Here is a 25,766-nt window from a genome sequence, read left to right on the forward strand (position 1 = left end):
CAGGCCAGGAATGAAATTGAGCATTCTCCACCATGTTGAAGGTGAATACCAGAGAATCCAGTGTAAAAAAACCCCATAAAGCTGTCTACACAGCTTTCAGTGTGTGCCACTGCTGCAGGCACCAACACTAAACTGAGGTACCGGAGGCTGGGGGCGGGGTATTGGGGGGGCCAAGGATTTTCATGTATTAACTGTGTGGTGCCAAGGCTCCATCCCTCAAACCTATACCCAGAGTAAAGCCTTTGTCCCATATGGAGGAAAAAGTAACCCAGTCTTATATTAATGACACACATCCCAATTATCTGCGGATAGTTAACTTAAATTGATAAAATACTGTGCAACTAGAGCGTTGCTAAGCAGCTCCTAGAAATGCTCCTTTCCTGTGTGACAGCTGATGACTAATAAGATTTGATTTACATTTAAAATATTTCCCACACGCTGTACATGGAAATGATGATTTCTCACCTCTGTGCCTTCTCTGATGTTTAACAAGAGCCGTTTTCTCGATAAAACATTTCCCACACTCAGAGCATGGATACGGCTTCTCACCAGTGTGACGTCTCTGATGTATAACAAGATCTGATTTCCGTGAAAAACATTTCCCACACTCAGAACATGGAAAAGGCTTCTCACCGGTGTGACGTCTCTGGTGTCTAACAAGATCTGAGTTCCGTGAAAAACATTTCCCACACTCAGAACAAGGAAATGGTTTCTCACCTGTGTGACTTCTCAGATGTGTAACAAGAACTGATTTCTGTGTAAAACATTTCCCACACTCAGAGCATGGAAATGACCTCTCACCTGTATGACTTCTCTGATGTATAACTAGATCTGATTTCTGTATAAAACATTTCTCACACTCAGAACATGGAAACGGTTTCTCACCTGTGTGACTTCTCAGATGTGTAACAAGATTTGATTTCTGTGTAAAAGATTTCCCACACTCAGAGCATGGAAATGGTCTTTCACCTGTGTGACTTCTCTGATGTTTAACAAGATGTGATTTATATGTAAAAGATTTCCCACACTCAGGACAGGGAAATATTTTAGCACTGATATGAGCTGCACTACGTGTAACAAAAGCAGAGGCATCGGGAGAACAGTCTGATATATCTGCACTGTGAGTTACTGGATGTATATTTAGCATAACAGTGCTGTCTCCAGGAGAATCTTTTGTGATGATATCTACTATTTTAATGTCTGTAGACAAGATGGAATGTCCCTCCAAGTGATTCCTGCTTGTGCGTCCATCTGCTGGAAATAAAATGATTCTATTATTATTTAAAAGTTCTATATATATAGTTTTATATATAATACTTCGCAAAATTGCATATCACCAATAGATATCTCCCACCAAAAACAGACTTTGCTGGGTAACGTTCCCTAGCCATCATCACAGAGCAGGAAGCCTCATTAGCCAGTGATGTTGGTGAACCACAATATTAATCTTGACCTCCCTCACACATAAACATGGGAAACTCGTGAGCTAATTAGCAACAACTGCGTCCACACTACACAAAATTCTCCAGGTGGATATATGTATACCAAAAGCCACCTCTATATGGTCCTCTGGTAATCCTCAGGGAGAGTAGCCCCACCAGAGTCATGCTACTAACTTAGGGTAATGAGTCACTGTATATAACCGCTGAGAGGGAAGGAGAGCGATAGGACAGAGCAACACAGAATGATGGTGGCACAGAGCGGGGGAGGCAGCAGGACAGGGTAGGGGAATGGTGCAGGGCACAGAGTGGGGGAGGCAGCAGGACAGGGTAGGGGAATGGTGCAGGGCACAGAGCAGGGGAGGCAGCAGGACTGGGTAGGGGTATGGTGCCGGGCACAGAGTGGGGGAGGCAGCAGGACTGGGTAGGGGAATGGCGCAGGGCACAGAGCGGGGGAGGCAGCAGGACAGGGTAGGTGAATGGTGCAGGGCACAGCAGGGCAACAGCAAAAAGAGGAAGAAAGCAGAAGGGCAGAGCAGAATAATGAGACAGGTCAGCATATAAAGCGCAACAGTAGAGAGCATCCAAGCATAGAGACTAAAAGTAGCCATTGTGCAATGAAGGGTGTGTGCTCATAGATCTGCAGTTGTTGTGATAGGTAGTATACGGCATAATGAAAGAAAAAAAAAAAAAAGGAAGACAGTGGGTATTGACACGTGGTAGTGCACATATGGGGTATATTATGGGTAATATCACATGGGTCTCGTTACACTGATCAGTGGTTTAATCATTATAATGATGTCTGTTGTACTGATGTATGAGATACACCAGAGTGTGGGGAGGAGACTGGTCAGATCTCTGGGCTGGTAACACACAGTATAAGCTGGGTAAGGCGCGCTCTCTGTATGGTGGGGCAGTGTGTAAAGTGCTTGGGTGAGAGTGGTCTGTATGACAGAGAGACGTAGACGGTGGTGTTGGGTCAAGGTCATTTTATTGGTTTAAGGTAGGCACAATGCTAATAGAGGGTAATTGACCCAGGAGCAGTGGGGGGAAGAACAGGATGGGTGCACGGGGGGAAGGTGGGTAGACCCTTTTAGGGGGCTCCTTTTCCGTGCAGTTTTGGACCAGCACGTTGTCCCTGCTGGACCTTTGGTCGACAGTCTTAACGCCCGGCACAGTGTAGGTGGAAGTCTGGTACGGATAGATGATGTGGCGGCGTCCCGCAATATGTACAACTTACCTACCGGTAGGTGCCTGTGTAGGCGTTGCGATTTGGGGGTGGTGGTCGGCAGTCTCTGATGGTATACAGCGGCAGGTTAGATGGCCGTTCTTGTTGTGCTGCAGCTACTGGTGCGGCTGTGCCCCGTGATGGTGGCACCGTTGGTCTTGTTTGCGCTGGCAGGGTGGGTCAGCGTGGTGGATGGAGCCTGGCTGGATGCGTGGGCTGCGGCAGGTCGGCGTCTCCGTGTTTGGGATGCGGGCCAGTACCTGCGTGTGCCACGTCGTGCAGCGGGACGGCCGGGTGAGGCTGTTCGGATGAGGGATGCAGTGTGTGTGCAGTGAACGCCGGCTCCTCGTGGTTCCTGCGGCTGTTGGCGCCCAATGTGGGGTGGGGAGGTTGAGAGCCGGGCGTGTCACGGTCACAAGGCGGGGGTGCCGCTCGCCGGAGGTGCTGGCGGCTCCTTGTGATCAGCGGTCGCTGGGACAGCAGGGGGGTTCTTCAGCAGGAAAGAAGGTTTCCAGGACGTGATGGTAGGTGTGTGTCTCCAACGCGTTTCGGCTGTGCCTTAATCATGGAGGTTACTGTTACATGGTGCAGCAGTGTTTTAAAGGTTGGTGTGGAGGTGGGTGTGTACGGAATTGGCCAATGGGGGGGGGGAGGTGTGTGTGCACTGGGCGTGGTCAGGAGTTGATGGCAATCTGGAGGTGTTCTGTTGTTGGAGGCCAATGGGATATTGCCAGATGGAAAAGGGTAATGACAGATGTGTGGGCGGGCTTAATGACGAGTGTGCAGGTCTGTGGGAGGTGACGCTCTGGGGAGCGGAGTGTAGCGTGGTGGCAATGGTTAATAACAGAGGGTGATCGGACATGAAAAGGAAAGTTGGTGTGGCGATATGGGCGATGTCTTGTGACCACCGGGTGTGGCCTGGGTGTGTAAAGGTGATGGGGTTAAATGACGTGGTGGTAAAGGTTAGTAGCAGGGGGTGATCGGACATGGTCTGGGGAGTTGCTGTGACGATAAGGGCGAAGTCATGTATCAATTGGGTGTTATCTGGGTGTGCAAGGGTTAAGGGGTAACGTGGGGATGTAGGGGTAGTGAAGTGTGGTGGATGTGTGGGATGATGGCGCCGGGGGTTCAGCCGGTCGCACGGGGGGTGGCTGGTGGAGGGCAGTGCGAGTGGGTCGTGGTAGGTGGTGATGGGTGTGTGTGGTGTGCTGCGTTCCGGTGTGATTGTGTGTTAGTGTATGGGCTCAACGGGTAATGTATATATGTGTGTGTTGCACTTGGTGTGGTTGTGTGGTGTTGGAGGAGGATAGCTGGACTGGGGGAATTCATTGGGAAATGAGGTTGTGGACAGTCATGCGGATACAGGGTGGTAAATTGACATGTGGGTAAGTTGCTATAGTGCGGAGGTGGTTCTGGATGGTGCAGGTGTCACTGTCGAGTGGATGGGCTGGGGGGGGTTGTTGGGGATGTAGCGGGTCGGTGCGGTAGTGAAGGTGGGCTGGTGACTGGGTGGTTTGGTTGTGGGGACGTGTGTGTGTGTGATATGGGTGTCGAAAGGGGGCTAAGTGTGGTTTTTGGGGTGTAAACGGCGTGTGAAGGGGGGAGGGGTGCTAGAAGTGGGTCAGAAACGGGAGGAGGTGTGCGATATAGCAAGAGGAGGGGGGGGGTTTCGGGGATATTATTTACTAATGACAGACTTTATCTCGTTGTCGATGTTCAGACCACTGGGTGCCAGGGTACGAAGTGTGATTATCCATTTGAGTTCTTCCTTGTTGAGTATTCTTGTGTGGTCCCCTCCTCTCCAGTTCCTTTGTATGTGTCTGATCCCTATGAATTGTAGACCAGTGATGTTGCTCTGGTGATGTTCGAGGAAGTGTACCGGTATGTTATGACTGTCTGCTTTGTTAGTGACATTTCTGAGGTGTTCCTTGATTCTGGTATGTAATGGTCTGATGGTTCTCCCTACATACTGCTTGTGGCATGGGCACTGTATGATATAGATCACATTTTTAGTGTGACATGTGATGTGTTCCCGTATCTTGTAGGTGGTGCCCGTCTGTGTGGAGGTAAAGGATGTGGTGGGTTTTGTACTCCTATAGTTTAGATTGGTGCAATTGGAGCATGTCCCGCAGTGGTAAAAGCCTCCCTTCAGTGTACCTTTGTCTATTGTGGTCTGTGTGTGTATTGATGGGGGAATGTGGTTCGTGACTAGCTTTTTGTGTATGTTCGGTGCTTTTTTGTAGATTACTCTGGCTCTGGGTGGTAGTATATGTGTTAGTGTTTCGTCTTTTTGTAGAAGGTGCCAATGTTTGTTTATTATTTTCTTGATGTCGTGGGCGTGGGTGTTATATTGTGTGATGAAAGCAGGGTGGTCATGTGTCGTTGAGGTGTGGGGTTTGTATTTGAGAAGTGGTGCCCTTGATTCTTCTGCTACTTTATTCATTGTGTCTTGTAGTGTGGGTATGTGATAAGCTTTATCTGCAAATTGTTGTTTAAGAGTTTCTCCCTGTGATATGTAGTCTGTTAGTCTGGTGCAGTTTCTTCTGAGTCTTTTGAATTGTCCTATGGGGATGTTGTTGAGCCAGTTGGGGTGATGACCGCTACTCGATAAGATGTAGCTATTGACGTCGACTGGTTTTTGGAAGGTCTTTGTGTGTATTTGTCCGTTGTGTATGAATATCTGTAGGTCTAGAAAGTTTACCGAGGTTTTGCTATAGTCTGTGGTGAATTGGAGATTTTTGTCGTTATTGTTAATGTAGTTGATGAATTCTAGCAGTGTGGATTCTGGTCCTTTCCATATGCAAATGATGTCGTCTATGTATCTCCTCCAGAGGACCAAGTTTGCCTGCCAGTCATGACCTGTCCATATGTGGGAATCCTCCCACCGGCTCATGAACAGGTTAGCATAACTGGGGGCAAACTTGGTCCCCATTGCGGTCCCTGTTTGCTGAAGGTAGAAGTTTTTGTTGAACCAAAAGTAATTATGTGTGAGGATGTAGTCTATGCCTTGCAGGATGAATGCTGTTTGTAGTGGGTCCATGGAGTCATCTTGTTGGAGGTAGTGTCGGGTGCTGTCCAATCCGTGTTGGTGGTCTATGATGGTGTAAAGTGAGGTGATGTCACTGGTGACGAGCCAGTAGTCATCGCCCCAGGGTGTCTTTTCTAGTGTCTTGAGGATGTCCGTTGTGTCTTTCAGATGTGATTGTTGTTGTTTGACATATGGTTGGAGGAAGTGATCGATGTATTCAGAAAGGTTAGAGGAAATGGAGTTAATGCCTGAGATGATGGGTCTGCCGGGTGGGTGAGTTGTGTTCTTATGGATTTTGGGGAGATAGTTGAAAACGGGGATGACTGGGTGAGGGTTGTGTAGATAGTTGTGTTCCTGTTTGGAGAGGATGCCTGAAGTGCTACCGGTTGTCAGAATGCGTGAGAGTTCTTGGTTGAAGTTGTGTGTGGGGTCTGTGCGTAGAACTTTGTAGGTATTGGAGTCTCTGAGGATGCGGAGGGATTCTGTTATGTAGTCTGCTTTGTCCAGTAGTACTATTCCTCCTCCCTTGTCTGCGGGTTTAATGATGAGATCATGGTTGTTTCTTGTTTCTTAGGTTGTTTAGTGAGGCTAGCTCTTTTTTGGTGAGGTTATTGTTGTAGTGTTTAGTGGGGGTGTTCAGTTTGTTGATGTCTTCCATCACTAGGTGTTCAAAGGTATGTATTAAGTGTCCCTTGAGGTGGCTAGGGAAAAATTTGGAAGGTGGTCTGAGTGTGGTGTGTGTGAAGCGGTCTGTTGTGGTGTCCTGTATGGGGGGGTTGTTCGCGAAGAATTTTTTGAGGGTCAACTTGCGGACAAACCTGTTTAGGTCTAGATAAGTTTCGAATTTGTTGAGTTTGTTGTTGGGGGCAAATTTGAGGCCTTTGTTCAGTAGTAATTTGTCACTATCTGTAAGTGTCTGGCTGCTTAAATTGAAGATTCCTTTGGTGTCGGTAGTGGTGGTGTGTGAGACGAGGGGGGGTTTGGGTTTGGTTGTTTGACCCCCTCGTCTCACACACCACTACTACCGACACCAAAGGAATCTTCAATTTAAGCAGCCAGACACTTACAGATAGTGACAAATTACTACTGAACAAAGGCCTCAAATTTGCCCCCAACAACAAACTCAACAAATTCGAAACTTATCTAGACCTAAAACAGGTTTGTCCGCAAGTTGACCCTCAAAAAATTCTTCGCGAACAACCCCCCCATACAGGACACCACAACAGACCGCTTCAAACACACCACACTCAGACCACCTTCCAAATTTTTCCCTAGCCACCTCAAGGGACACTTAATACATACCTTTGAACACCTAGTGATGGAAGACATCAACAAACTGAACACCCCCACTAAACACTACAACAATAACCTCACCAAAAAAGAGCTAGCCTCACTAAACAACCTAAGAAACAAGAAACAACCATGATCTCATCATTAAACCCGCAGACAAGGGAGGAGGAATAGTACTACTGGACAAAGCAGACTACATAACAGAATCCCTCCGCATCCTCAGAGACTCCAATACCTACAAAGTTCTACGCACAGACCCCACACACAACTTCAACCAAGAACTCTCATGCATTCTGACAACCGGTAGCACTTCAGGCATCCTCTCCAAACAGGAACACAACTATCTACACAACCCTCACCCAGTCATCCCCGTTTTCTACTATCTCCCCAAAATCCATAAGAACACAACTCACCCACCCAGCAGACCCATCATCTCAGGCATTAACTCCATTTCCTCTAACCTTTCTGAATACATAGATCACTTCCTCCAACCATATGTCAAACAACAACAATCACATCTGAAAGACACAACGGACATCCTCAAGACACTAGAAAAGACACCCTGGGGCGATGACTACTGGCTCGTCACCAGTGACGTCACCTCACTTTACACCATCATAGACCACCAACACGGATTGGACAGCACCCGACACTACCTCCAACAAGATGACTCCATGGACCCACTACAAACAGCATTCATCCTGCAAGGCATAGACTACATCCTCACACATAATTACTTTTGGTTCAACAATAACTTCTACCTTCAGCAAACAGGGACCGCAATGGGGACCAAGTTTGCCCCCAGTTATGCTAACCTGTTCATGAGCCGGTGGGAGGATTCCCACATATGGACAGGTCATGACTGGCAGGCAAACTTGGTCCTCTGGAGGAGATACATAGACGACATCATTTGCATATGGAAAGGACCAGAATCCACACTGCTAGAATTCATCAACTACATTAACAATAACGACAAAAATCTCCAATTCACCACAGACTATAGCAAAACCTCGGTAAACTTTCTAGACCTACAGATATTCATACACAACGGACAAATACACACAAAGACCTTCCAAAAACCAGTCGACGTCAATAGCTACATCTTATCGAGTAGCGGTCACCACCCCAACTGGCTCAACAACATCCCCATAGGACAATTCAAAAGACTCAGAAGAAACTGCACCAGACTAACAGACTACATATCACAGGGAGAAACTCTTAAACAACAATTTGCAGATAAAGCTTATCACATACCCACACTACAAGACAAAATGGATAAAGTAGCAGAAGAATCAAGGGCACCACTTCTCAAATACAAACCCCACACCTCAACGACACATGACCACCCTGCTTTCATCACACAATATAACACCCACGCCCACGACATCAAGAAAATAATAAACAAACATTGGCACCTTCTACAAAAAGACGAAACACTAACACATATACTACCACCCAGAGCCAGAGTAATCTACAAGAAAGAACCGAACATACACAAAAAGCTAGTCACGAACCACATTCCCCCTCAATACACACACAGACCACAATAGACAAAGGTACACTGAAGGGAGGCTTTTACCACTGCGGGACATGCTCCAATTGCACCAATCTAAACTATAGGAGTACAAAACCAACCACATCCTTTACCTCCACACAGACGGGCACCACCTACAAGATACGGGAACACATCACATGTCACACTAAAAATGTGATCTATATCATACAGTGCCCATGCCACAAGCAGTATGTAGGGAGAACCATCAGACCATTACATACCAGAATCAAGGAACACCTCAGAAATATCACTAACAAAGCAGACAGTCATAACATACCGGTACACTTCCTCGAACATCACCAGAGCAACATCACTGGTCTACAATTCATAGGGATCAGACACATACAAAGGAACTGGAGAGGAGGGGACCACACAAGAATACTCAACAAGGAAGAACTCAAATGGATAATCACACTTCGTACCCTGGCACCCAGTGGTCTGAACATCGACAACGAGATAAAGTCTGTCATTAGTAAATAATATCCCCGAAACCCCCCCCCCTCCTCTTGCTATATCGCACACCTCCTCCCGTTTCTGACCCACTTCTAGCACCCCTCCCCCCTTCACACGCCGTTTACACCCCAAAAACCACACTTAGCCCCCTTTCGACACCCATATCACACACACACGTCCCCACAACCAAACCACCCAGTCACCAGCCCACCTTCACTACCGCACCGACCCGCTACATCCCCAACAACCCCCCCCAGCCCATCCACTCGACAGTGACACCTGCACCATCCAGAACCACCTCCGCACTATAGCAACTTACCCACATGTCAATTTACCACCCCGTATCCGCATGACTGTCCACAACCTCATTTCCCAATGAATTCCCCCAGTCCAGCTATCCTCCTCCAACACCACACAACCACACCAAGTGCAACACACACATATATACATTACCCGTTGAGCCCATACACTAACACACAATCACACCGGAACGCAGCACACCACACACACCCATCACCACCTACCACGCCCGCCCACACATCTGTCATTACCCTTTTCCATCTGGCAATATCCCATTGGCCTCCAACAACAGAACACCTCCAGATTGCCATCAACTCCTGACCACGCCCAGTGCACACACACCTCCCCCCCCATTGGCCAATTCCGTACACACCCACCTCCACACCAACCTTTAAAACACTGCTGTACCATGTAACAGTAACCTCCATGATTAAGGCACAGCCGAAACGCGTTGGAGACACACACCTACCATCACGTCCTGGAAACCTTCTTTCCTGCTGAAGAACCCCCCTGCTGTCCCAGCGACCGCTGATCACAAGGAGCCGCCAGCACCTCCGGCGAGCGGCACCCCCGCCTTGTGACCATGACACGCCCGGCTCTCAACCTCCCCGCCCCCGCCCCACATTGGGCGCCAACAGCCGCAGGAACCACGAGGAGCCGGCGTTCACTGCACACACACGGCATCCCTCATCCGAACAGCCTCACCCGGCCGTCCCGCTGCACGACGTGGCACACACGCAGGTACCGGCCCGCATCCCAAACACGGAGACGCCGACCTGCCGCAGCCCGCGCATAAAGCCAGGCACCATCCACCACGCTGACCCACCCTGCCAGCGCAAACAAGACCAACGGTGCCACCATCACGGGGCACAGCCGCACCAGTAGCTGCAGCACAACAAGAACGGCCATCTAACCTGCCGCTGTATACCATCAGAGACTGCCGACCACCACCCCCAAATCGCAACGCCTACACAGGCACCTACCGGTAGGTAAGTTGTACATATTGCGGAACGCCGCCACATCATCTATCCGTACCAGACTTCCACCTACACTGTGCCGGGCGTTAAGACTGTCGACCAAAGGTCCAGCAGGGACAACGTGCTGGTCCAGAACTGCACGGAAAAGGAGCCCCCTAAAAGGGTCTACCCACCTTCCCCCCCGTGCACCCATCCTGCTCTTCCCCCCACTGCTCCTGGGTCAATTACCCTCTATTAGCATTGTGCATACCTACCTTAAACCAATAAAATTACCTTGACCCAACACCACAGTCTACGTCTCTCTGTCATACAGATCACTCTCACCCAAGCACTTTACACACTGCCCCACCATAGAGAGCGCGCCTTACCCAGCTTATACCAGTCTCTAAACTAGGTAGGAACAGGTACTCCTACCACAGGCGCAGCACTCTTACACTCCCTACCCCCATACCTCCAGATACACGCACATCCCCTCCCCCCACCTCTCTTCCCCCCCCCCCAATACTTTTTCCCTCTCCCTCCTGCCTCAATCCACCCCCACAGTCATATCAGTGAGCGCGGTTCACCACCCTCTATTCACGTCCTTTGTGGTAACACACAGTGACATGATGTGAGGGGGAGAGCAGGGGTATAATAGGGGCTGATGGCTCCTGATGTATGAGATACACCAGAGAGTGTGGGGAGGAGACTGGTCAGATCTCTGGGCTGGTAACACACAGTGACATGATGTGAGGGGAGAGCAGGAGTATAATAGGGGCTGATAGCTCCTGATGTATGAGATACACCAGAGAGTGTGGAGAGGAGACTGGTCAGATCTCTGGGTTGGTAACACACAGTGACATGATGTGATGGGGAGAGCAGGAGTATAATAGGGGCTGATGGCTCCTGATGTATGAGATACACCAGAAAGTGTAAGGAGAAGACTGGTCAGATCTCTGGGCTGGTAACACACAGTGACATGATGTGAGGGGGAGAGCAGGAGTATAATAGGGGCTGATGGCTCCTGATGTATGAGATACACCAGAGAGTGTGGGGAGGAGACTGGTCAGATCTCTGGGCTGGTAACACACAGTGACATGATGTGAGGGGAGAGCAGGAGTCTAATAGGGGCTGATGGCTCCTGTATTATAGGAGATTGCTGTGGTGAGGAGCATATGTGACTGTTTTCTGTATTAAGTGATTATTACTCACCTGTGCTGATATCTGTAGGGATTTCCTCCTCCTTACACTGCTGATCACCCATCACATACATCTCGTCTTCTATCTCTATATCTTCTGCCTTCATATCAGTCACACAAGTCTCTTCTTCTCCCTCTATATCTTCTACCTTATTATCAGCCTGATCTTCACTCTAAATGACCCATTAGATAATAACATATGATTTCAATTAGTTAAACAGTATAATATCAGGGTATAAGACACACACACAGCTTCTCTACAGATCATATAGTGACAGACACTTTGGTATATTGAGGAGACCCTAAATCCCATCTACCTGATGATCCCGTGGGATCCTGTGATTCTCCTCTGTACAGTCCTGGGAATAAAGTGGACGGGGACATTTCTCTGGGGTATTTCGGTTACTGGCTCCATCTGTAGGAGACACACAGTGACTGAGTACATTGTAAATATGTGATTACCAGATGATGTGTGTATATAGGGGGCCCTCATACATGCTCTCCCCTGTACAATAAATTACAGTCTCCTCTTACCCAGTGATGTGAGGGGCCGGTAATTCTCCATCATCACGTCCTTGTACAGACCCCTGTGTTCCTCTATATACTCCCCCTCCTGCATTGAGACATAGACAGTGACATCCTGACACCTTATAGGAACCTGACACACACAATGATACAGTCATCACCCAGACACATCCCCTGGTGTTACTGTATAATGTCCCATTCCCAGCAGTCACCTCTCCAGTCATCAGCCAGACACATCCCCTGGTGTCACTGTATAATGTCCCATTCCCAGCAGTCACCTCTCCAGTCATCACACAGACACATCCCCTGGTGTTACTGTATAATGTCCCATTTCCAGCAGTCACCTCTCCAGTCATCACCCAGACACATCCCCTGGTGCTACTGTATAATGTCCCATTCCCAGCAGTCACCTCTCCAGTCATCACCCAGACACATCCCCTGGTGTTACTGTATAATGTCCCATTCCCAGCAGTCACCTCTCCAGTCATCACCCAGACACATCCCCTAGTGTTACTGTATAATGTCCCATTCCCAGCAGTCACCTCTCCAGTCATCACCCAGACACATCCCCTGGTGTTACTGTATAATGTCCCATTCCCAGCAGTCACCTCTCCAGTCAGCAGCTGAATAGTCTTGTTGGTGAAATCCAGGATCTTCTGGTCATGGTGTCTCTCATGTATCAGTGAGTGAGGTGGAGGCACCGTGACGGGACTCTGGGTCCTGCTCAGTCCTCCTGACACGCGGGAACGGCTGCTATTTGTCACACTCTCACTGGATGTCTTCTTCACTACTGTGTAACCCTATGTATTGGGGGAGAAATCAAATATCAATACAAACATTCCCAGATCCCCCTCACCTCCTCAGTCATGTCCCTGTATTATTACTATAGATATAAGTGATGTCACTGTGACACTCCCAGATTCCTTCACCTCCACCAGTCATGTCCCTGTATTATTACTATAGATATAAGTGATGTCACTGTGACACTCCCAGATCCCCCTCACCTCCCCAGTCATGTCCCTGTATTATTACTATAGATATAAGTGATGTCACTGTGACACTCCCAGATCCCCTCACCTCCCCAGTCATGTCCCTGTATTATTACTATAGATATAAGTGATGTCACTGTGACACTCCCAGATCCCTTCACCTCCACCAGTCATGTCCCTGTATTATTACTATAGATATAAGTGATGTCACTGTGACACTCCCACAGCCTCTCACCTCCCCAGTCATGTCCATGTATTATTACTATAGATATAAGTGATGTCACTGTGACACTCCCAGATCCCCTCACCTCCCCAGCCATGTCCCTGTATTATTACTATAGATATAAGTGATGTCACTGTGACACTCCCAGATCCCTTCACCTCCACCAGTCATGTCCCTGTATTATTACTATAGATATAAGTGATGTCACTGTGACACTCCCAGATCCCCTCACCTCCCCAGTCATGTCCCTGTATTATTACTATAGATATAAGTGATGTCACTGTGACACTCCCACAGCCTCTCACCTCCCCAGTCATGTCCATGTATTATTACTATAGATATAAGTGATGTCACTGTGACACTCCCAGATCCCCTCACCTCCCCAGTCATGTCCCTGTATTATTACTATAGATATAAGTGATGTCACTGTGACACTCCCACAGCCTCTCACCTCCCCAGTCATGTCCATGTATTATTACTATAGATATAAGTGATGTCACTGTGACACTCCCAGATCCCCTCACCTCCCCAGTCATGTCCCTGTATTATTACTATAGATATAAGTGATGTCACTGTATACACTCCCAGATCCCCTCACCTCCCCAGTCATGTCCCTGTATTATTACTATAGATATAAGTGATATCACTGTGACACTCCCAGATCCCCTCACCTCCCCAGTCATGTCCCTGTGTTATTACTATAGATATAGGTGATGTCACTGTGACACTCCCAGATCCCCTCACCACCAGTCATGTCCCTGTATTATTACTATAGATACAAGTAATGTCACTGTGACAATCCCAGATCCCCTCACCTCCCCAGTCATGTCCCTGTATTATTACTATAGATATAAGTGATGTCACTGTGACACTTCCAGATCCCCCTCACCTCCCCAGTCATGTCCCTGTATTATTACTATAGATATAAGTGATGTCACTGTGACACTCCCAGATCCCCTCACCTCCCCAGTCATGTCCCTGTATTATTACTATAGATGTAAGTGATATCACTGTGACACTCCCAGATCCCCTCACCTCCCCAGTCATGTCCCTGTATTATTACTATAGATATAAGTGATGTCACTGTGACGCTCCCAGATCCCCTCACCTCCCCAGTCATGTCCCTGTATTATTACTATAGATATAAGTGATGTCACTGTATACACTCCCAGATCCCCTCACCTCCCCAGTCATGTCCCTGTATTATTACTATAGATATAGGTGATGTCACTGTGACACTCCCAGATCCCCTCACCTCCCCAGTCATGTCCCTGTATTATTACTATAGCTATGTGATGTCACTGTGACACCTCCAGGCCCTCTCACCTCCCCAGTCAGCAGGTAGATGATCTCCAGGGTGAGATGTAAGATCCTCTCAGACCTTTGACTCTCATCCATGTCCATCCTCAGTGAATAAGGGAGAATACAGAACGTGTGACGTGTAATAAAGACTCTGGTTCCACACAGCTGAACTGTCTAGGAATAAATATAATATATAAAATACACATCACAGAGAACACATGTAACACAGTCAGACATGTAACAGTGAGTGACCAGTAAGTTTCCCCTTTCCCCCCAGCCATAGAGCCCTGGTCAGTGTCTGTCAGAGGTTCCTGTGACCCAGCCCCATAAGGCTCCTCAGATGCCGTCACACAACGCTGTACTGTATAAGGTTACACCAATGCTCCTCTCCTGGCCGGGGGTCTTATTCCTCCCAGACACAGATTTGGTGCAATTTGCTCCACGTGAATCTTTTACAGACACACGAAATAGGGATGTTGGGATTTTTTACTCTTGTTTTACATTTATTCCAGAAACTGAGAGAATCTGTGACTATGGGTCATATTCAATTTGGAGCGAAAAGTCCGATGATGTCATTTTCGCCAGTTTCACTTATCCCCATATTAAATTTCAAAGACTTTTCCCAGGTGCAAAAAAACGGGGATAAGTTTTCTCCACTGAATACTGTAGGTTGCGAAAAAAAAGTGCAGAATTGGGGTTTTGGGGTGCAGGGTTAAAAAAAAAGTACCCTGCATCCTTTGGAATATCCCCTAAAAGTTAACTGTGTCAAACTATTTTTTTAAATAATCATAGGGCACCCCCAAAAAAGTGGTTTCATTTTGGGGGCGAAAAAAAAAGTTGGGGGACAAACTTAAAAACTAGCGAAATTGACTAAGGGGGGGTCCCCAAGTATGCGGCAGGCGTTTTCTAGAATGCGGATGATTGCGGCAGGTGGTTTTTTGAAGAAATTTTTTAAATCACTTTAGGGACTTGCTTGCACCCATATTCGTGTACCCCAAATTTGATGGGACTAGTTATTTTTTAAGAAAAATAAAGCTAAATGCTATTCTTCACCACTTCTTGAAAGACGCATTTATGCCCCTGCCGCAGCTGCTTTAAAAACCCCAATTATCTTCAGCAGGCCAAATCGGGTGTACCCATAGTGATCCCCCATGTCAGACAATGTTTTGGGGGGGTGACAGGCTGATTTTCCCAAAAGTGACAGGACTTTTCGATACTTACCTTTCAGCCGGGTCCCGTTTTCGCCCGATACTTCCTCCCCTGCTAAAACTGAGATGATGGCGAAAAGTCCAACCTCGGACTTCTCGCTTCAAATTGAATATGGCCCTATACTGAGGTCATACAGATAACAGGGAAGAGAGGGGAGAGCAAACAGGAGAGCAGAAAAGGTAAGCTCAGCTTAGGGAGTGCAGCCCTTTGTTACAAAGACTGCTGCCCCACATAATAACACAATGCCACATGCTGCTCCCCTTGTACAATAATAATAAGATACCACAGGCTGCTCCCCCTGAATAATTATAATAATAACAGAACACCACAGGCTGCTCCCCCTGTATAATAATAATAACAGGACACAGGCTGCTCTCCCTGTATAATAATAGTAACAGGATACCACAGGCTGCTCCCCCTGTATAATAATAGTAACAGGACACCACAGGCTGCTCCCCCTGTATAATAATAGTAACAGGACACCACAGGCTGCTCTCCCTGTATAATAATAGTAACAGGATACCACAGGCTGCTCTCCCTGTATAATAATAGTAACAGGACACCACAAGCTGCTCCCCCTGTATAATAATAGTAACAGGACACCACAGGCTGCTCCTCCTGTATAATAATAACAGGACACCACAGGCTGCTCCCCCTGTATAATAACAGGACACCATAGGCTGCTCCCCCTGTATAATAATAGTAACAGGACACCACAGGCTGCTCCCCCTGTATACTAATAGTAACAGGACACCACAGGCTGCACCCCCTGTATAATAATAATAACAGGACACCACAGGCTGCTCTCCCTGTATAATAATAATAACAGGACACCACAGGCTGCTCCCCTGTATAATAATAATAACAGGACACCACAGGCTGCTCCCCCTGTATAATAACAGGACACCACAGGCTGCTCCCCCTGTATAATAATAATAACAGGACACCACAGGCTGCTCCCCCTGTATAATAATAGTAACAGGACACCACAGGCTGCACCCCCTGTATAATAACAGGACACCACAGGCTGCTCTCCCTGTATAATAATAATAACAGGACACCACAGGCTGCTCCCCCTGTATAATAATAGTAACAGGACACCACAGGCTGCACCCCCTGTATAATAACAGGACACCACAGGCTGCTCTCCCTGTATAATAATAATAACAGGACACCACAGGCTGCTCCCCCTGTATAATAACAGGACACCACAGGCTGCTCCCCCTGTATAATAATAATAACAGGACACCACAGGCTGCTCCCCCTGTATAATAATAGTAACAGGACACCACAGGCTGCTCCCCCTGTATACTAATAGTAACAGGACACCACAGGCTGCACCCCCTGTATAATAATAATAACAGGACACCACAGGCTGCTCTCCCTGTATAATAATAATAACAGGACACCACAGGCTGCTCCCCTGTATAATAATAATAACAGGACACCACAGGCTGCTCCCCCTGTATAATAACAGGACACCACAGGCTGCTCCCCCTGTATAATAATAATAACAGGACACCACAGGCTGCTCCCCCTGTATAATAATAGTAACAGGACACCACAGGCTGCACCCCCTGTATAATAACAGGACACCACAGGCTGCTCTCCCTGTATAATAATAATAACAGGACACCACAGGCTGCTCCCCCTGTATAATAACAGGACACCACAGGCTGCTCCCCCTGTATAATAATAATAACAGGACACCACAGGCTGCTCCCCCTGTATAATAGTAACAGGACACCACAGGCTGCTCCCCCTGTATACTAATAGTAACAGGACACCACAGGCTGCACCCCCTGTATAATAATAATAACAGGACACCACAGGCTGCTCTCCCTGTATAATAATAATAACAGGACACCACAGGCTGCTCCCCTGTATAATAATAATAACAGGACACCACAGGCTGCTCCCCCTGTATAATAACAGGACACCACAGGCTGCTCCCCCTGTATAATAATAATAACAGGACACCACAGGCTGCTCCCCCTGTATAATAATAGTAACAGGACACCACAGGCTGCACCCCCTGTATAATAACAGGACACCACAGGCTGCTCTCCCTGTATAATAATAATAACAGGACACCACAGGCTGCTCCCCCTGTATAATAACAGGACACCACAGGCTGCTCCCCCTGTATAATAATAATAACAGGACACCACAGGCTGCTCCCCCTGTATAATAATAGTAACAGGACACCACAGGCTGCTCCCCCTGTATACTAATAGTAACAGGACACCACAGGCTGCACCCCCTGTATAATAATAATAACAGGACACCACAGGCTGCTCTCCCTGTATAATAATAATAACAGGACACCACAGGCTGCTCCCCTGTATAATAATAATAACAGGACACCACAGGCTGCTCCCCCTGTATAATAACAGGACACCACAGGCTGCTCCCCCTGTATAATAATAATAACAGGACACCACAGGCTGCTCCCCCTGTATAATAATAGTAACAGGACACCGCAGGCTGCACCCCCTGTATAATAACAGGACACCACAGGCTGCTCTCCCTGTATAATAATAATAACAGGACACCACAGGCTGCTCCCCCTGTATAATAACAGGACACCACAGGCTGCTCCCCCTGTATAATAATAATAACAGGACACCACAGGCTGCTCCCCCTGTATAATAATAGTAACAGGACACCACAGGCTGCTCCCCCTGTATACTAATAGTAACAGGACACCACAGGCTGCACCCCCTGTATAATAATAATAACAGGACACCACAGGCTGCTCTCCCTGTATAATAATAATAACAGGACACCACAGGCTGCTCCCCTGTATAATAATAATAACAGGACACCACAGGCTGCTCCCCCTGTATAATAACAGGACACCACAGGCTGCTCCCCCTGTATAATAATAATAACAGGACACCACAGGCTGCTCCCCCTGTATAATAATAGTAACAGGACACCACAGGCTGCACCCCCTGTATAATAACAGGACACCACAGGCTGCTCTCCCTGTATAATAATAATAACAGGACACCACAGGCTGCTCCCCCTGTATAATAACAGGACACCACAGGCTGCTCCCCCTGTATAATAATAATAACAGGACACCACAGGCTGCTCCCCCTGTATAATAATAGTAACAGGACACCACAGGCTGCACCCCCTGTATAATAACAGGACACCACAGGCTGCTCTCCCTGTATAATAATAATAACAGGACACCACAGGCTGCTCCCCCTGTATAATAACAGGACACCACAGGCTGCTCCCCCTGTATAATAATAATAACAGGACACCACAGGCTGCTCCCCCTGTATAATAATAATAACAGGACACCACAGGCTGCTCCCCCTGTATAATAATAATAACAGGACACCACAGGCTGCTCCCCCTGTATAATAATAGTAACAGGACACCACAGGCTGCTCCCCCTGTATACTAATAGTAACAGGACACCACAGGCTGCACCCCCTGTATAATAATAATAACAGGACACCACAGGCTGCTCTCCCTGTATAATAATAACAGGACACCACAGGCTGCTCCCCTGTATAATAATAATAACAGGACACCACAGGCTGCTCCCCCTGTATAATAACAGGACACCACAGGCTGCTCCCCCTGTATAATAATAATAACAGGACACCACAGGCTGCTCCCCCTGTATAATAATAGTAACAGGACACCACAGGCTGCACCCCCTGTATAATAACAGGACACCACAGGCTGCTCTCCCTGTATAATAATAATAACAGGACACCACAGGCTGCTCCCCCTGTATAATAACAGGACACCACAGGCTGCTCCCCCTGTATAATAATAATAACAGGACACCACAGGCTGCTCCCCCTGTATAATAATAATAACAGGACACCACAGGCTGCTCCCCCTGTATAATAATAATAACAGGACACCACAGGCTGCTCCCCCTGTATAATAATAATAACAGGACACCACAGGCTGCTCCCCCTGTATAATAATAATAACAGGACACCACAGGCTGCTCCCCCTGTATACTAATAGTAACAGGACACCACAGGCTGCACCCCCTGTATAATAATAATAACAGGACACCACAGGCTGCTCTCCCTGTATAATAATAACAGGACACCACAGGCTGCTCCCCTGTATAATAATAATAACAGGACACCACAGGCTGCTCCCCCTGTATAATAACAGGACACCACAGGCTGCTCCCCCTGTATAATAATAATAACAGGACACCACAGGCTGCTCCCCCTGTATAATAATAGTAACAGGACACCACAGGCTGCACCCCCTGTATAATAACAGGACACCACAGGCTGCTCTCCCTGTATAATAATAATAACAGGACACCACAGGCTGCTCCCCCTGTATAATAACAGGACACCACAGGCTGCTCCCCCTGTATAATAATAATAACAGGACACCACAGGCTGCTCCCCCTGTATAATAATAATAACAGGACACCACAGGCTGCTCCCCCTGTATAATAATAATAACAGGACACCACAGGCTGCTCCCCCTGTATAATAATAATAACAGGACACCACAGGCTGCTCCCCCTGTATAATAATAGTAACAGGACACCACAGGCTGCACCCCCTGTATAATAACAGGACACCACAGGCTGCTCTCCCTGTATAATAATAATAACAGGACACCACAGGCTGCTCCCCCTGTATAATAACAGGACACCACAGGCTGCTCCCCCTGTATAATAATAATAACAGGACACCACAGGCTGCTCCCCCTGTATAATAATAATAACAGGACACCACAGGCTGCTCCCCCTGTATAATAATAATAACAGGACACCACAGGCTGCTCTCCCTGTATAATAATAATAACAGGACACCACAGGCTGCTCCCCCTGTATAATAACAGGACACCACAGGCTGCTCCCCCTGTATAATAATAATAACAGGACACCACAGGCTGCTCCCCCTGTATAATAATAGTAACAGGACACCACAGGCTGCTCCCCCTGTATACTAATAGTAACAGGACACCACAGGCTGCACCCCCTGTATAATAATAATAACAGGACACCACAGGCTGCTCTCCCTGTATAATAATAATAACAGGACACCACAGGCTGCTCCCCTGTATAATAATAATAACAGGACACCACAGGCTGCTCCCCCTGTATAATAACAGGACACCACAGGCTGCTCCCCCTGTATAATAATAATAACAGGACACCACAGGCTGCTCCCCCTGTATAATAATAGTAACAGGACACCGCAGGCTGCACCCCCTGTATAATAACAGGACACCACAGGCTGCTCTCCCTGTATAATAATAATAACAGGACACCACAGGCTGCTCCCCCTGTATAATAACAGGACACCACAGGCTGCTCCCCCTGTATAATAATAATAACAGGACACCACAGGCTGCTCCCCCTGTATAATAATAGTAACAGGACACCACAGGCTGCTCCCCCTGTATACTAATAGTAACAGGACACCACAGGCTGCACCCCCTGTATAATAATAATAACAGGACACCACAGGCTGCTCTCCCTGTATAATAATAATAACAGGACACCACAGGCTGCTCCCCTGTATAATAATAATAACAGGACACCACAGGCTGCTCCCCCTGTATAATAACAGGACACCACAGGCTGCTCCCCCTGTATAATAATAATAACAGGACACCACAGGCTGCTCCCCCTGTATAATAATAGTAACAGGACACCACAGGCTGCACCCCCTGTATAATAACAGGACACCACAGGCTGCTCTCCCTGTATAATAATAATAACAGGACACCACAGGCTGCTCCCCCTGTATAATAACAGGACACCACAGGCTGCTCCCCCTGTATAATAATAATAACAGGACACCACAGGCTGCTCCCCCTGTATAATAATAGTAACAGGACACCACAGGCTGCACCCCCTGTATAATAACAGGACACCACAGGCTGCTCTCCCTGTATAATAATAATAACAGGACACCACAGGCTGCTCCCCCTGTATAATAACAGGACACCACAGGCTGCTCCCCCTGTATAATAATAATAACAGGACACCACAGGCTGCTCCCCCTGTATAATAATAATAACAGGACACCACAGGCTGCTCCCCCTGTATAATAATAATAACAGGACACCACAGGCTGCTCCCCCTGTATAATAATAGTAACAGGACACCACAGGCTGCTCCCCCTGTATACTAATAGTAACAGGACACCACAGGCTGCACCCCCTGTATAATAATAATAACAGGACACCACAGGCTGCTCTCCCTGTATAATAATAACAGGACACCACAGGCTGCTCCCCTGTATAATAATAATAACAGGACACCACAGGCTGCTCCCCCTGTATAATAACAGGACACCACAGGCTGCTCCCCCTGTATAATAATAATAACAGGACACCACAGGCTGCTCCCCCTGTATAATAATAGTAACAGGACACCACAGGCTGCACCCCCTGTATAATAACAGGACACCACAGGCTGCTCTCCCTGTATAATAATAATAACAGGACACCACAGGCTGCTCCCCCTGTATAATAACAGGACACCACAGGCTGCTCCCCCTGTATAATAATAATAACAGGACACCACAGGCTGCTCCCCCTGTATAATAATAACAGGACACCACAGGCTGCTCCCCCTGTATAATAATAATAACAGGACACCACAGGCTGCTCCCCCTGTATAATAATAATAACAGGACACCACAGGCTGCTCCCCCTGTATAATAATAATAACAGGACACCACAGGCTGCTCCCCCTGTATACTAATAGTAACAGGACACCACAGGCTGCACCCCCTGTATAATAATAATAACAGGACACCACAGGCTGCTCTCCCTGTATAATAATAACAGGACACCACAGGCTGCTCCCCTGTATAATAATAATAACAGGACACCACAGGCTGCTCCCCCTGTATAATAACAGGACACCACAGGCTGCTCCCCCTGTATAATAATAACAGGACACCACAGGCTGCTCCCCCTGTATAATAATAGTAACAGGACACCACAGGCTGCACCCCCTGTATAATAACAGGACACCACAGGCTGCTCTCCCTGTATAATAATAATAACAGGACACCACAGGCTGCTCCCCTGTATAATAACAGGACACCACAGGCTGCTCCCCCTGTATAATAATAATAACAGGACACCACAGGCTGCTCCCCTGTATAATAATAATAACAGGACACCACAGGCTGCTCCCCCTGTATAATAATAATAACAGGACACCACAGGCTGCTCCCCCTGTATAATAATAATAACAGGACACCACAGGCTGCTCCCCCTGTATAATAATAGTAACAGGACACCACAGGCTGCACCCCCTGTATAATAACAGGACACCACAGGCTGCTCTCCCTGTATAATAATAATAACAGGACACCACAGGCTGCTCCCCCTGTATAATAACAGGACACCACAGGCTGCTCCCCCTGTATAATAATAATAACAGGACACCACAGGCTGCTCCCCCTGTATAATAATAATAACAGGACACCACAGGCTGCTCCCCCTGTATAATAATAATAACAGGACACCACAGGCTGCTCCCCCTGTATAATAATAATAACAGGACACCACAGGCTGCTCCCCCTGTATACTAATAATAACAGGACACCACAGGCTGCACCCCCTGTATAATAATAATAACAGGACACCACAGGCTGCTCTCCCTGTATAATAATAACAGGACACCACAGGCTGCTCCCCTGTATAATAATAATAACAGGACACCACAGGCTGCTCCCCCTGTATAATAACAGGACACCACAGGCTGCTCCCCCTGTATAATAATAATAACAGGACACCACAGGCTGCTCCCCCTGTATAATAATAGTAACAGGACACCACAGGCTGCACCCCCTGTATAATAACAGGACACCACAGGCTGCTCTCCCTGTATAATAATAATAACAGGACACCACAGGCTGCTCCCCCTGTATAATAACAGGACACCACAGGCTGCTCCCCCTGTATAATAATAATAACAGGACACCACAGGCTGCTCCCCCTGTATAATAATAATAACAGGACACCACAGGCTGCTCCCCCTGTATAATAATAATAACAGGACACCACAGGCTGCTCCCCCTGTATAATAATAATAACAGGACACCACAGGCTGCTCCCCTGTATAATAATAATAACAGGACACCACAGGCTGCTCCCCCTGTATACTAATAGTAACAGGACACCACAGGCTGCACCCCCTGTATAATAATAATAACAGGACACCACAGGCTGCTCTCCCTGTATAATAATAACAGGACACCACAGGCTGCTCCCCTGTATAATAATAATAACAGGACACCACAGGCTGCTCCCCCTGTATAATAACAGGACACCACAGGCTGCTCCCCCTGTATAATAATAATAACAGGACACCACAGGCTGCTCCCCCTGTATAATAATAGTAACAGGACACCACAGGCTGCACCCCCTGTATAATAACAGGACACCACAGGCTGCTCTCCCTGTATAATAATAATAACAGGACACCACAGGCTGCTCCCCCTGTATAATAACAGGACACCACAGGCTGCTCCCCCTGTATAATAATAATAACAGGACACCACAGGCTGCTCCCCCTGTATAATAATAATAACAGGACACCACAGGCTGCTCCCCCTGTATAATAATAATAACAGGACACCACAGGCTGCTCCCCCTGTATAATAATAGTAACAGGACACCACAGGCTGCACCCCCTGTATAATAACAGGACACCACAGGCTGCTCTCCCTGTATAATAATAATAACAGGACACCACAGGCTGCTCCCCCTGTATAATAACAGGACACCACAGGCTGCTCCCCCTGTATAATAATAATAACAGGACACCACAGGCTGCTCCCCCTGTATAATAATAATAACAGGACACCACAGGCTGCTCCCCCTGTATAATAATAATAACAGGACACCACAGGCTGCTCCCCCTGTATAATAATAATAACAGGACACCACAGGCTGCTCTCCCTGTATAATAATAATAACAGGACACCACAGGCTGCTCCCCCTGTATAATAACAGGACACCACAGGCTGCTCCCCCTGTATAATAATAATAACAGGACACCACAGGCTGCTCCCCCTGTATAATAATAGTAACAGGACACCACAGGCTGCTCCCCCTGTATACTAATAGTAACAGGACACCACAGGCTGCACCCCCTGTATAATAATAATAACAGGACACCACAGGCTGCTCTCCCTGTATAATAATAATAACAGGACACCACAGGCTGCTCCCCTGTATAATAATAATAACAGGACACCACAGGCTGCTCCCCCTGTATAATAACAGGACACCACAGGCTGCTCCCCCTGTATAATAATAATAACAGGACACCACAGGCTGCTCCCCCTGTATAATAATAGTAACAGGACACCACAGGCTGCACCCCCTGTATAATAACAGGACACCACAGGCTGCTCTCCCTGTATAATAATAATAACAGGACACCACAGGCTGCTCCCCCTGTATAATAACAGGACACCACAGGCTGCTCCCCCTGTATAATAATAATAACAGGACACCACAGGCTGCTCCCCCTGTATAATAATAATAACAGGACACCACAGGCTGCTCCCCCTGTATAATAATAATAACAGGACACCACAGGCTGCTCCCCCTGTATAATAATAATAACAGGACACCACAGGCTGCTCCCCCTGTATACTAATAGTAACAGGACACCACAGGCTGCTCCCCAGTATAGTATGTATGGTAGGACGCCATTACCTGCTGCAATCGGACAAATCCTTTTCTTCTCAGTTCTCCGTTCTCTTCCTGTCTGTAGAGGGCGGAGCTTAGTAGGGGGCGGAGCTTAGTGGATCACAGAGCCCAGAAGTCTGGTGGAACGCACAGGCCGGAAGTGTCAGGTGTTGGTTGTGTACATACCCGTCAGGACATGAGCTGCTTCTTGGTGGCTGACCCCGCTCTCCTCCTCCTGCGTTCTCGCCCCTCACCCTTGTGTCCCTCCTACACCGTAGGTAGCTTTACTACACCGGCCCCAGCACTGCACAGCCCTGTGTCATGCAGCAGCTACAGCAGGTAATGGTCTCCTACTATACAGGGCCTGTGGTGTCATACACTATACAGTTTGA

At 47.6% G+C, this 25,766-nt stretch overlaps 1 protein-coding gene across 4 annotated transcripts; it reads right to left on the bottom strand.

The window, feature by feature from the left end:
* Positions 1 to 220: 220 nt before the first annotated feature.
* On the bottom strand, positions 221 to 25,446 carry LOC148442528 (uncharacterized). Of its 4 annotated transcripts, none has more exons than XM_088463849.1 (7): positions 25,402 to 25,446; positions 14,512 to 14,661; positions 12,582 to 12,773; positions 11,983 to 12,061; positions 11,766 to 11,863; positions 11,462 to 11,621; positions 221 to 1,254 (listed from the first exon to the last, which is right to left on the bottom strand). In XM_088463849.1, the coding sequence occupies exons 2-7, from the start codon at positions 14,587 to 14,589 to the stop codon at positions 353 to 355; spliced, it is 1,509 nt and encodes a 502-aa protein (XP_088319975.1). In that variant the 5' UTR covers positions 14,590 to 14,661; positions 25,402 to 25,446; the 3' UTR covers positions 221 to 352. The 4 variants fall into 4 exon arrangements, with proteins under 4 accessions (XP_088319975.1, XP_088319974.1, XP_088319972.1 ...); XM_088463848.1 differs by having other exon boundaries at positions 221 to 1,251; positions 14,512 to 14,657; positions 25,402 to 25,410; XM_088463846.1 differs by having other exon boundaries at positions 14,512 to 14,657; positions 25,402 to 25,410.
* Between the last annotated feature and the right edge of the window lie 320 nt (positions 25,447 to 25,766).

This window comes from Taudactylus pleione, unplaced genomic scaffold (genome assembly GCF_031769625.1).
Source record: "Taudactylus pleione unplaced genomic scaffold, aTauple2 ptg001472l, whole genome shotgun sequence".
Lineage (NCBI taxonomy): Eukaryota > Metazoa > Chordata > Amphibia > Anura > Myobatrachidae > Taudactylus > Taudactylus pleione.